The sequence below is a fragment of the Theropithecus gelada genome, chromosome 6 (genome assembly GCF_003255815.1).
Source record: "Theropithecus gelada isolate Dixy chromosome 6, Tgel_1.0, whole genome shotgun sequence".
Taxonomy (NCBI): Eukaryota; Metazoa; Chordata; class Mammalia; order Primates; family Cercopithecidae; genus Theropithecus; species Theropithecus gelada.
In genome coordinates, this window is record NC_037673.1 from 19694904 (window position 1) to 19710110 (window position 15207).

The 15207-nt window shown below is 33.6% G+C and overlaps 1 protein-coding gene across 10 annotated transcripts in view; it reads right to left on the reverse strand.

Moving 5' to 3' along the window:
* The window catches only part of CDH18 (cadherin 18), a 1123324-nt gene that overhangs the window by 260408 nt on the left and 847709 nt on the right, over window positions 1-15207 (reverse strand). For all 10 annotated transcript variants that reach the window (XM_025387876.1, XM_025387869.1, XM_025387867.1 and 7 more), the window contains one exon: window positions 11701-11995. Coding sequence is in view for 8 of the 10 variants with exons in the window: in XM_025387869.1 (XP_025243654.1) it covers window positions 11701-11995 (295 nt within the window). In the remaining 2 variants the exon portion in view is untranslated. The remainder of the gene's footprint in view (window positions 1-11700; window positions 11996-15207) is intronic.

Here is a 15207-nt window from a genome sequence, read left to right on the forward strand (position 1 = left end):
TTGATTTCTCACTCACATACTCTGAAATGTGGTTGGGCTGGTGTGGCTTTGTTGCAAGCTGTCCTCCCTCGGAGGCAAATGTTGCTGAGTCACTACCCTCCATAACACAGGTGAGTGTTTGCAAAGCATCTAACCAGTTAAATAAAAGTATAGACAGTAGAATATCATTGGCTTACTACATTATATAAATGTATATTTAAGACAGAAAATTAAACATGGTGGAACAGAGTTCATGAAATGTCGCTTGGAATCACCAGGTTCTTTATGTCGCTGTCAACTGCAGTCTCAGTGGTTGCTTTAATCACATGCAATCTGATTCCAAGTGCATTTTTAGTTATAAAGCAGGTACAACCTAAGTGCTGCTATTATATCTCCGCTGAAAAGACAGTAGGGAACCACTTCCATTCAATCTCTTTTTGTTAAATGTATTGATTATATCAGATATTTTAAGTTAGAGAAGTCACACCTATACTTGGTAAGAAATATAAACACAAGTCCAGTGCTATTTCTCTTAAGGAAAGCAACCTTAACATTGTCTTGTATACCTTTCTATAACTCTATCTCTGTTCATTCAAAAGGCTATAATTTTATACACATATACATACAGTAAACAAAACACTATGCATTTTTACCCCACCCAATAATTTGTCATGGATATCTACATGACAATTACGTAAAATACTATTTTTTTGAAAATTCAGGTAACTTAATTGGAGAAAAGAATTAAAAGAATTTTAGAGATAATCGGATGAGACATTTATGATTTGAGTATTTATGACAACTATGAAAATTAAGTGAACAATTTACGTTGGTATCTCTGAATAAAGCACTTGAAATAATGGACCAGAAAATTTACATTAAGATACAACACAAGAATTCAAAATCCGCTAATAAAGAACACTTGAATGTAACAATTAAAATTTTGTTCAGTGTGGGCAACATTGTGAAACCCTGTCTCTAATAAAAATACAACAATTAGCTGGGCATGATAGTACACACCTTTAGGTGGGAGGCTGGGGTGGGAGGATCACTTGAGTCTGGGAGATTAAGGCTGCAGTGAGTCAGAATCATGCCATTGCACTCTAGCTAACCTGGGGGACAGAGTAAGATATTGTCTCAAAAAAATTAAAAAATATAGACAGCTTCACATATGAGGGAGACATAACACAGAAGAATCACTACAGAGTAATAATCTAGTAAATTATTGATCTTGAAAGACAAAGAACAAATACTTTGATCTCTTCTTTTATAATATATACTTATATAATAAATATAATTAAAATAATAGATGTTTAATATAATTTCTGTAGCTAGCTTACATTCCACATTGCATATTATTGCATATTTAGATTTTTGTGTTTTTTTGTGTGTTTGTTTTCTATACTACATAATAAATTACCACAAACAGTTGCATATAACAAAAGCCATCACATTTGCTTCTATGTGTAAGGGTGCTTATTTCTTGGTATCTACATGGACTGTTGTGATAAACTTGGAAAGTAGCACCCCCTTTATGAAAGGTCGCAACTTCCACAATATTCCATGTTATTTCCGTGTGGCACAGTAGTGGAAGCTTTAAATTGGCCATTTAGCTTGTACAGGACAAAAATATCCAAACAGGATTTCAAAGTTTTCTCCTTGCCAGAGTATGAATACAAGAAAATTTTTGTATATATTAAAAGGGGAAGTGAAATTGGCTGAAACTCAGATGATTTCAAGAAGATGTGCAATTATGACAAAGAGAATGAATTCATGATGATCAAGGACTGATCACTGAAAACCACTGGGAAAATGGAAGTCTGGTAGAAAGCAGTAGAGACCCGTGATGGCACTGCCAGTCTTGTTCCACACTGGGCTTTCTCTCTAAGTGATGTGCCCTCACCTTCTACCTTCACAGTGTTTTGTTTCTACATCCAATTGCTGTGTCTCCCCTCTATACCTGACCATTGTGCATTTACTCTCTATCTGATCATGATGACTTTCTCTACACCCAGTCACTGTGCATTCATTCTATACCCAATTGCTGTATATTCTCACTGTATCTGATGCTGTACTTTCTCTCTAAACCTGATCATTTTGCCTTCTGTCTATACCTGACCATTGCACCTTCCAGCTATACCTGACTGCAATGTTTATATCTGACTGCTGTGTCATTTTCACTCTATGCCTGGTCACTATGCCTTCACACTAAACCTAGTCATTTTGTATGTGTGTGTTATTTTCAGATATGATCTTGGTGCCTTCACTCTATATCTAATCACTGGGCCAACTCCACATCTCTGACGTTCAGCTTTCTCTGTGCCTGATCACTGAACATTCCCTGAACACCTGACTCCTAGGAAATGGACATAACTATCCAAAATTATGTGCCCCCTCAAAAAAAATTATCCAAACAGAATTAGAAATCAGGTTCAATTAAAAGTGAGGGTGATTATCACATATCCTGATTGTTTAAATAAAATAAAATTTCAGTATATGTCCTAATACCATAATTTCAGCTTTTGCTTAAAATATTTTTCAACGTATAAAATGATACAAACAATTTTAATTCATATGCTTTGATTAAATATAGGGACAACAACATAGACTGATTAATATTTTTAGTGATATTTGAATTATGACAAGTGTCAATTTTGAGATTATTGCTTTATTCTATTTCCTCAATAAGAAGAAAACAACATAAATTGTTACTATTAGGATCTATATGTGTGATATTCCAGTCAGTTTATGTAATTAATAAGAATGATTCTAATGAGAAAATTGATTCATGAATGAATATGATGAATATGATAAATACAGGAAAACGTCACATTTAATAATAGCTCTCAGTCTCTGTGAAAATGTATATCTGTGTTTACTCATTCTATATTTTATTACCTATTTAGTTTTAGACACTATGTTAGGTGTACATGATACTGAGATTTTTAAAACATATTTTTAAGGGACCTACAGACCAGTATAATATCAGATGATTTCTAAGTAACTTATAATTAAAGGTGAGAGGTGCTAAAATAATAAGTCAAAGTTGCTCTAAGATCAATTGTAGTGAATATTTTGTTATGTTTATTTTCTCAAAAAAAGATATTCTCTACTTCAAGAGAAGTGCTACATTCCAAAGCCAAATTACATACCTCAATGATCCATTGACCACTGTAATAATTTCACTTATTCTATTTTTTAGAATTACCTACACATAACCTGCTTCTTTAAACTGCTAAGAACCTCCGACGGGTTTGTTTTGTGTTTCAGTTTTCTACATCGAGGCCTATAAACAAGAAAGTCATTCTTTTCTATCATATTTTTTAAAACATGACGTACCAATTAAATCTATATGAATGTGGTCCAATTTATGCAGAAAAATAGATATCTTCTAGTCAAGTATTTTATCTTGTGAAACGACCAGTTTTATTAGGGAATTCCAAGTCTGGTCTACATTTACATTCATAAAAAGTAAGAGGTAAGAGGGTAACCGTGTACTCTGGGGCCTACCAATGGGCAGAGGATAGTAAGAGGGAGAGGATCAGGAAAAATAACTAATGGATACCAGGTTTGATACCTGGGTGATGAAATGATCTATACAACAAACCCCATGATACATGTTTACCTATGTAACAAACCTGCACATCCTGTACATATATTGCTGAACTTAACATATAAGTTAAAAAAAAAGTAAACGGAAAGGCTCAGGAATCACTTGAAGTGTAAAACACAATCTAGTAAATCACATCAATCACTGAATAAGAGTTAAAAACGACGTTGGTTTATTGGGCCTTTCTTTAATTTACAACAAAGTTAAGGATATATAAAAAAAAATAAAAAGAATCTTTACCCAATGAAACAATAATGCAATTTTACCAGATATTGGAACAATTATGTTCCAAAAATTAAGAGTCAATATTTCCACAAAATCTTTCCTCTAGATGTAATTGAAGGTGGAAAGGAACATCATGTACTTGTTCGATAAATATTTACGGAATATCTTCCTTCAACCGAGGGGATACAACAACAGAATGCAGGAAAAGTGGAAAAACAGAACTTCTGAGCCTTCTCTCTAAAATCCTTAATATTTTGATTCTTATCCTCTTGAACTGCCGACCTAAGAATGCACACGAAGCAGGACCCTAACTGGAAGATGAGATACCATGGATCAGAGACAAGCCACCCAGCTGAGACCCCAGAAAAACCAGCTGATAACCAGCATCCACCACTGCAGATGAGGGAGGCACCAGCTCCACTCGAGCTCCTAGATGACTACAGCGCAATGTATGACCCTAGCAGAAGAGCAGCCTGGCCCACCGAATTACGAGCAAATAAAACAAATATTGTTTGTGGCCACTAAATTGCGGATGGGTCGATTTGTACGAAACAAAAGCTAACTTACACGGAAGAATACTTATGCAAATAAAGAAGAAAATTATGAAACTTGCACAATTGTGTCCACTTTCTGATTTGTCAGTTGTCCAATGTGTCTCTTCACGAGTACTGCAATGTTCCATGTAGAATTAGAGAGCTGGCTGTACTTTCTGGAAATGATCCCATTCCGAACATTATGCCCCAGGGTAATGATTTTTAAATGGCTACTAGAATCTTGGCAGGTGTCCAGGGTGAACATCCCAAGATATTTGGGCAGAACTAAATCAGCTCTCCAACAAGAAGCACAATAAAGTCAGCACAGCTGGTGTTTCTTCTTGTTGCTCTGTAACAAGAAACACAGCTGCAAATGGAACAGCCTGGGGCCTTAGAGATTGGAGGTGAAAAAAGAAGACATGAAAAAGATTAGAGATGTTTCAGTGCATTTCCAAGAAAAAGGAACTTTGCAGTAAAACAATCTCCTTTTTGTAGCTGCAAAAATAAGTTTATTATATTGAACCTAAAATTTATTAAATGTATACTCATAATTCTGTTAAAATGCAATATTTTATTCTCTCTCATACATTAAAAATTACTAGTTCCATAACCTATTACAACCTGTTAAAAGCTTTTAAATGGTATTTAATGATGTCTATTTTACTAATATACAGAAGAGCTAAAAGTTTGTACATTTTCATATAGAAATGTATATTTGAAAAAGAAAATAGTAAAGTTTATGTTCTGCCAAACTACATTGTGATCTGGTATAAGATTTTTTTTGAAACAACTTCTAGATTTAAAACATTTTAAAAAAAATAATGACTGCAATAGAAACAAATTTCAGTTAATACAATTATAGAAACTCATTCTAGGTGAAAGCAATACTGTAATTGCAGAAACTTTAGGATGTCTCCATAAAAAGAGAAGAGATAAAAATTATTCCTGTTTTAAATAAAAGAGATATGATATGCACAATTAAGACAAACACCTTTACCAGCTTTTTATTGCCAATTTTATGTCTTTGTATTATTGTTAAATTTCTTAGTCAGTTATGATATGCTTTTCATTTGAAAGTGTAATGCCATTTACAAATACAATTTTATTCATCTTAATTTCTAAAAACATTCACTTGACTCCTGACTCGAAAACCAGCTATCATTTCATCTCATGGTCATTTTCATCTCCATGTTGTGATAAACACATTAACTCATTATCTCATATTTTAATTGTCAATTCTGAAGACTATATAACTTAGACATGTAATGTAACTGTAGAGAAAGGAATTAAAGAAGTAATTCCATAAAATAATTGATAGAAGGTGGTAAAGATCAAGGCTGAAGTGATAATGTACTGTATATCACAAAAAAAGGAAAATTTAAAGTCTCAAATTTGCATTGATCAAATATGTACATCCATTATGGATTAATCCAGGTTACATTTGCCCTCGATAATATTATAATGCCATTCTGTTCACATGTGTTTACTCTGTTGAAATTATTTAGATAAGTATATACAGTGGATGTATATATGCTTATCTAAATATTTAATGTTTGTATACATGTATATGTATGTCATATATGTATATATGTATATGTCACATATGTGTATGTGTCACATATGTGTATATGTCATATGTATGTATATATACATGTATATATCACACACATATATGACAGTCAGTACCTTACTAGGAACCAAACATAATTCAAGGGGTCTTCTAAATGAAGGCTCTACAGTGTGTGTGTGTGTGTGTGTGTGTGTGTGTGTGTGTATTTTTTTATTTTTATTTTTTATTGAGAACCTCATGGTTCCCAAGTAGCCATGCCATTACTCTTCCTTCTGTGGGTGCAAATAACCTCATTTTATTCCACGACTTTCCTCAGTGTTTTCATAATACTGTGCACTTCAAGATGACAATTAATATTTAAACACTGTTATTGCTTACTTAGCCAGATAGAACATATTTTTGTTTTAAAGTACATGGCATGAGCATTCTGGCACTACGAAAGTCTCTCTGGACAGGATCATCCATTTAATAAATATATTATTTAATTTGTGTTTCTACTTTGACATTTTTAATTCTTTATATTGCATGTTCCCTAAGGCAGTAGTTTTTAACTCAGAGCAATTTTGTCATCCAGAGGACATTTGGCAACGTCTGAAGACATCACCACTTTGTGGTAGTGGGAGGAAGACTGCCACATTTATTGGGGAGAGGCCAGCAGTGTTACTAAACATCCTACAAGGCACAGGGAAGACCCTCACAACAAAGAATTATCCAGTCCAAAATGTCAATAGTGGAAAGATTGAAAAACCTGTTCCTAGGAGAATATGATTCCTTAGATAATTGGTGAAGTTATATTGTGTAGATCAAAAAGATACATACAAATCTTACATTAAAACATGCTTTAGAATCCAGTTTATTTTTGCATCTTTCTGTATTGAGCCATCCAAAATGTCTCAGACTTTGCCGGCACATTATTGCCCACCAACAAGAAATATACAACAACATTACGCTTTTCTCACTGGCAATATAGCGCACTGCAATTACTTCGGCTCCATAATCATTACGTAGCGAGAGATGCAAGAAACAATAATCTGATAAAATCTTGCACACCAAGGAAGTCTCTGGTACTGCCTTTTCTGTATTCTCGTAACATATTTGCAAAGCTATATAGAAAATCTATTATTTGAATGATCTTCCTCTTTATTTCCCCAAAACACACGAATGCACACACGGGTACACACACACACACACACACACACACACACACAGACACACACAGCCCAAGATGGACTATAAACTCACCAGGAAGAAAACAGTATTTTTTAAAATCATTTTGTCCTGTACGTCAAATGTCCATCTATTTTTCCTTCTCTACCTGATAAACCATTATGCATTATTTAAGATTCTCTGAGGATGTCTTCTGTCATCCACAAGTGGGGCTCCCCGTCCAACTCTATGGTTCCCCTATTTTGGTGCTTATCAGACATCATATTGGAATTTTCTATTTGTAAGTCTGCAGTTTGCTCAAAGGTAGTGGTCTTGTTTTATTAACCATTATATTACTAGCCAGCATCACAGCTCTCAGCACATAAAATGCATTTACTCTCTCTCACTCAAGAAAGAATTGAATAAATATATGGAGAGAGTTTTTTTAATGATTCAAAACTGAATTAATGAGTATATGGTAAAAAAAAAAAAGTAATTTTATCAGGCACCATATGTTGATAAAAATTTTGTTGTCACCTACTTAAGTTATTATTCGTCATTAGTTAGCATTAGAAACCAGTATATTTTAAGTGTTAGTGTTATAAAAAGGATTTTTATTAAAAATTTAGAACCACTTTTTCATTTCATACCAAATAAAGCCACAATATAGTGTTTAGAGGTAAACTTTCAACAACGTGTGTGTGTCTATTTCCTTCAGATGTTTTCTGTGCATGTACATGCGTATTTTGCAACACATCTATATTCTCTAACAAAACTGGGCTATCTTAGTATCACAGAAGGGAAGCCTGGATATTCATCAGATAACTAACAGTATCCACCCAAAGGGAATAAGCATGATCCCATATATTTGTAACAAGTGCCATATTTCTGTGTATACATATATAGTCCAGTAGGGCTGGCAGAACACTAACTGCTATAGATCAGCAGATACCTTGTGTATCAGAACTATGACACCATCCTCTAATTGTTCCTTGCCTCTGATCTCCCTATAATAGCTTACAATGAAGACTGGCAAACTCATTTTTTTTTTTAAATAAAAGAAAACACTGTAAATATTTTGGGCATTGTGGGCCAGTGATATGACCACCCAGCTCTGCCACTGCAGTGCCAAAACTACCACGGACAATCTTCAAGTAAACGAGTGTAGCTGTGTTTCAGTAAATGCACAAAAACAGGGAGCAGGACAGATTTGTTCCCCCTACCACTGTCTGCAGATCTTTGCCCTATAATATCATTAACTTTTGGTTTCTAAAATCAGAGTTGCTCAGGCACAGTGACTCACACCTCAAATCCCAACACTTTGGGAGGCCCAGAAGGGCGGATCATTTTAGACCAAGAGTTCAAGATCATTCTGACCAACATGGCAAGACCTCGCCTCTACTAAAATTACAAACTTTAGCTGGGCCTGGTGGAACATGCCTGTAATCCCAGCTACTTGGGAGGCTGACACTTGAGAATTGCTTGAACGTGAGAGGCAGAGGTTGAAGTGAGCCAAGATCATGCCACTGCGCTCCAGCCTGGGTGGTGGAGCGAGACTCTGACTCAAAAAAAAAAAAAAAAAAAAAAAATCAGAGTTAGAGTTAATGAAAATATATATCACCCATTCTTAAGAACACAATGTAAAGTGAATTTTTCCCTCCACTTTCATATCATGTTCTATGCATTCATGTTACACTATGTATTATATGTTATTATCATGAATTGTATGAATTTGTTTTCCTAGAGTAATGTGTGTATATACACACGCACACAAAAACTTACTGACCAAATATAATTTCCAATATTCAGCTTAAGGTTTCCCATAAAATAACTCAATAGAATCTTGCCTGAAACCACAGTAGTACAGAGAGTTGAAACTTACTCTATCTTGTCCTTTTTCTATACTACTTTCAGATATTAAATTTTTGTCCCTCAACCAGACTCATCTCAGTAAGAGAATTTAAGAATATTAACTTTTCACCATTCCCATCTTTCTTCCCAAACCCCAGATGAGGACTTTGACTTGTTCCCAAGTCCTCAACTCAGTCTTTTCCACAAAAATTACTTTATGCCTCACGATTCTCACATAGATTATGTGGCATCCTTTGACAGTATTTCAAAAATATCCATTCGTATTAACTCAGTGTACACACACACACACACACACGCACACACACACACCTATTCCAGAGTTCAAAAAGCTGATAACATTTTTCCTCTTTGTAATTTTCCTTGACTTTTAGATCACTGTTCTGATTTATTTCAACTATTTTTAATTTCAACTATTTTCTCAAATGTTTTTCTAAATTAGGTGGGAGAATAATAGACTTTCCAGATCTTTCTCCAAATATTTATTTTGCCCTAGCTGATGGATCATATTTCTCTGAACAATAGATTTGGGGCTTCGGTGTTTTCTCTGTAGACTGTAAATGGGACTCAACTCTCTATCAGATTCCTCTATTTCATGTAATAAATGTGAGGGTAGCATCTTCATTTTTATTTATAGCTAATTTTAAAAATTCTGAATGTTTTTAAAATTTTCTCTTTTTTATTAGGCTTTAAAACTTTAACAGGATTTTCCTATGTTTGATTCTTATTTTATTAAGTCTTCCTGGAACTTGGAAAGTCAACGAAACTTATAAAGTCAGTATATTATTCACTTCAAGAAAAATTATGATTGCTCCTTTCCTCCACTTGCTCTTTATTTTTCTCCAAGAACACATGCTATTCACATGATAGGTCTAATGAATATGTTCTCTACATCTGCTTTCTTTTTCCCACAATATCCACAATTTTATGTTTGTTCCCATGGCTATTAGCTACTTCTTCCAGTCAGTTATGATTTTAGGTACCAGGACAATAATTCAGGTCTAATCAGTTACCATTCACACCTTCAATCCATATATTGATTTTCTTTATTGTTGTTATTTACTTATTTGTTTAAAGCAAAAGGCTTTGAGTTACAGAAATCTGTTTGTGGCGTCCGTAAAAACTCTCCAATGCTCGTATTGACTAATGTTTAGTGTACTGTCTTTCTGGGTAATTCCTGCTCTGCCTGTTTTTCTCTCTAGTGCTTTACCCACTGTGGTTATGACAGTTTCCTTTGTGCTCCTTGGGACCCTTACTTGTCTTGGAAATAGCTCACCAGGAGCACTCTCACAGGTGGGAGCACCATAGAGCTCTTTGCCTTCCTAAGGCAGAGGAGATCAGTTTTGTGGGCATCAGTTTCTTGATGTGGCAGAGAGAATTCTGTCCTTGAGTTCCCATGCAAACTCTCACCCACCGGAGTTAATCATACTGAAGTCTTTAATTCCCCCTCGACTCTCCTTGGAGATCAACATTCTGGGCCTCTCTTAGGCTCCTGCAGGCTGGTTGCTGTTTTCTGCTGTGGTCCAGAGGGAACGAGTTTGGCAATTGCTTTCTCCCCTGAGACTTCAGCTATGAAGAAGACCTCGCTGTGTTTTCCTTACCTGCTCCTACAGTGACGGCAGGAGCTACCTGCCTAGCTCAAGAAGACTAACATATGCTGGAATCTGGAGTTGAGAGGAAAGATGCTGCCATCTTCCACTGAAATACACACATACACACACACACAAACACACACACACACACATACACGCACATATATATATATCAAATTCACAGACTGATTTGATTAGTGACTAAGTGACTATAAGAACCTTAATCTAAAACAATACTCATACATATGCAGTAAAATTAAATATATGGAATCTTTACTCAATAAATGTGTTACAAAGCTTAGAGTCTCATAAAGATAGTCAAAAAGTATTATCACAGAAGAACCATTTTAAACTTAAAAAAAATCATCCCATGGAATGAAAAATAAACAAAAATAAATTCAAACAGCTACACCACAGAAACCAGTGAGTGGTGAAAAAGCCCCAGATCATTGGGGTGACTCAAGCCCTGGATCATGATTACACTGGTTGCAGTGTAGGCTTTGCATTCAGCTGAACCTGGAATAATGCCTACTTGGCTATTTCTAAATATGTGAATTTGCAAAAGTGACTTAAATGCTTTATGCCAGTTTGCACGTCTTGAAAATGATTTTCAAAATACTTCACAGGGCTGTCATATATTTTTAAATAAATAAGGCATGTAAATGCTTAGGAATATTTGAAAAGTTTTATTGATTAATGTAGCAACAACTATTAATGGTATTATAATTTGGTCATATACTGAAAGCTTAAAAGACCTGGAGACAAAAATTTCAGACATTCTAGAATCTTTCTTCTGCGCAAATAATCAAATTGAATATGCTGGTATGTTCTTAACAATATACACATAGAATTCACGTCATAGAAAAGACATATCAAAAAACACGTATTCCACGTGTTTTCAAATGTATGTTTCTTTCCCCTTGAGATCCAACTACTACCTACACTTACATTATTAGAAATCAACTTCAATGAATATTATAATTGCCAGACCCAATAGTCTTTAACACTTTATGCCTCAAAAAATACTAAAATGTTTTGAAACTTCATATTTATATGAAGTTTATGTATATGTATCCCCTCTAGATACATATAGAAGTAAAAATTGGTGTTCTAAAGATGACCTTTTTATTTTTAAAAATATGTTAATTTCATAATCATAAAAATGATTTTTCTTACCCATGTCTGACATTTCAGGCACAGTAACAATGTATGGTCCATCTGTGAATTTTGGAGCATTGTCATTGATGTCTTGCACTTTGATGATAAACTCAGATTCAGGTTCAAGAGGTTTGTTTGTACGTCTGTCAATGGCTTGAGCGTGAAGCACATAGTGGGTCTTCTGCTCTCTGTCTAGGCTTTTTGTTGAGTGGATATCACCCGTGGTATCGTCAATGATAAATATAGTCCCAGCACCCTCTCCAGTAAGGATGTACTTGACAGATCCATCACCTTTGTCAGAATTGGAGTGAAGCTGTGAAATACACATGGAATAATTTAGCATGTATTTATATTCCGACCTCACATTATGTTCTCTGAAAATTGCCTACCTATAATTACTTTGTTTGACTATGACTTTTCTTCCCTTTATAGTGCGCTGTGTGTTACTACTATCATTTACTTTTCTGCAGTATTTTTCTTTTTTTCACTTGGTTAATAATAAGGATATTGCTATCATGGTTTGTCTAAGAGATCCAGTTATTGAGCTAAGAAAAAACCAATAAACAATATTTATTAAAACAAAAATGGTCCTGTAATTTTACTAAATCCACATTCCACTAACTGCCATAAAGTTGGGAAAATAAATTCCCAGATTATTGTTGACTTCCGTACTTGTGAAAATAATATATTTTGTTTCATTTTGTTTTAATTATTTGACATTGATTTCAACTTTACAACTAGAAAAAAATATATATCGTATGACAAATTGAGGTTCAAATTAATTATTAAAATTTTCACAAAAGAGGCACATATTTAAGTCATAGTCACAGTCATGTGTTTAATAATTAGAAAAAAATAAATGAAATCACTTCTAATATGAAGGGCTTTGATGTAGAATATTAAAAAATAGAGTATTTTTGGCCTGGTGTGGTGGCTCACGCCTGTAATCCCAGCACTTTGGGAGGCCGAGGCAGGAGGATCACGAGGTCAGGAGATTGAGACCATCCTGGCTAACACGGTGAAACACTGTCTCTACTAAAAATACAAAAAGTTAGCCAGGTGTGGTGGCGGGCACCCATAGTCCCAGCTACTAAGGAGGCTGAGGCAGGAGAATGGCGTGAACCTCGGAGGCAGAGTTTGCAGTGAGCTGAGATGGTGCCACTGCACTCCAGCCTGGGTGACAGAGTGAGACTCCGTCTCAAAAATAATAATATTAAATAAATAAATAAATAAAATACTTTTTTAGGGATAGAGTATTTTTTTAGTTAGGGATTATAAAACTTTAACTCAAAATTTAAATAGTAGTTGATATTTAGTTGATAAATAGGCCCTCATTTTAATTAACTGAAATATAGTAACAAATCTACACTTACTAAAATTAAAATTATCAAATATATTTGAATAGATATTATTAAAGTAACAATAAATTAGAGAAGAGATCTTCAATAAGAAAAATACCTGAAATATTAAGATAATACAATTTGTTGTCATTTAAACTGCATGTAGTTTTTGCTAAAGATTGTGCTATAACACCGAATTCACTTAAATAGTTCCATGAGTGCCAGTGCTATATTTCTAGCTAGAAATAACAGCAGTATTTCCTCAGTTCACAAATATATTTTTAAGGATTGTTTCTCCCAAGAGGTCTGAACAGTTATCCTTTATATTAAACCCTTTTGGTCACATAACCTCAATGACTTACCTTTTTCTCATTTCTGACACGTAGAAACATTGAAAAAACACAACCTTGTTCACATAGCATTTCAGTTTTCTTGCCATAGTAACATGAACATTTTTGAGTTTTAAAGTCTCTGAACTCTCAGAAGACATTTGGAAAAGACAAAATACAGAAAAAGACAATGCAATATGAGAAAAAGACTTTTTCTGGGAAAATTAGGGCAACTGAAACATAAATGATAGTATGGGAATAATTTTGCTTCTTTCTTGAAAACATGTACAAAATTACCAGGGCAAAATTTTGACAGGAATCACAGAGTAAGATTCAACAAATGAAACCATTTAAAAATGTTTATTTAGATCTTGCATAAAAATGAGCAAAAATACACAGCTTTCAAAGATTCACACTTCATTAGTAAACTGGATACTAAAAGAAGAATGCAGACTGAATTGGGTGATACAATTGTATCCATGTATGAAAATGTGTTTATTTATTTATGTCTCTTAACATATCATTTTCGTTACTAGAAGAAAAGATTCATCTTTCATGAAGCAGACACCCACAAATTATCAGTAGAGCAACCTATTTCATATTCTCTAACTTCACATCAATCTGTGACCAAAACGGAGCAAAGTAAATCAACAAATTCATTTACCAAATGTTTTTAAAACCTTTTCTAGAATACTTGTCATTAAACTATAAAAGGTGAGATAGTTTGGTAATTATTATGTTGTTATATATAAATTATAAATCTATATTTTGTACTTATAACTATATAAAACATTTCTGCATAATGTGTTATGCCTTTTAACAATTTCTAAAAGTTTAACAATGATGAAAATTGGCATTCATCTTCAGGATATGTATATGTGTGTGTGTGTGTGTATATATATATACATGAAAAACATTTTTAGTGAACTTTATTTGATATCACCTAGTCTTTTTATTACTAACAAAATGTAGTAATATAAAATTATACTAAGTGTACAGTTAAGGTCGTATTACAGATACTTAAGTATATTTAAAGAAGAATAGGCTTAAATATATGAGAGAAATAGTAAAGTTCTTAAACTACAGCATCTATTAAAATACATATACTATACACTCTATATAAATTCTAGTAATTCAGATATAAAATAAAAATTTCAGTAATTTTAGGGTTACAGTTTTAAGACTTGAATATGACTCCACATGTGTACCATTATCATAATTCACATATACTTTCTATAATTAATAAAGTTTTTATAATACCTAATAAACAGCATAAATGCTTCTGAAGACATGACTAATTTGAACCTATATTGCAATAAGATCAGTGAATTATAATTCAAAAATATTTATATTGTTGGATAATCTTATACCAAATATTATGAAACTTACACCAAAATATCATGAAAATGTATTTAGATTACATTGCTTTCTGAGAATATTTAGCATGAGTTTTTAAATAATGTAGATGATCATTTTATTAATGAAATTTTAGTTTCTTGGCCAGCCTGGTTAAATCTTGAAATAATCACATCCCCATGTAACACTAATGGGAAACCATTGTAGTAGTTATTTAGTAGATTGACTAATACTTTATATGATTATGATGATAACCACTTGTGAAGTAGCAAAGTGGTTTACTCTCAAGATTCCCACTCCTCCACCCCATCTATTCTCAAATCTCAGTTCTGTTTGTAACATACACTTTGCAACAGGAATGGAGCCTGAAAGAAACCTTGACTATTTTGTCTTGAATTTTTTAATAAATGAGTTTTAACACTCTAGAGAAGTATTTTATTAATTTTTGGAAGCCAAAAAATGATGAATGAATGAAATATGTGAATAGTAAGGATAGTTGC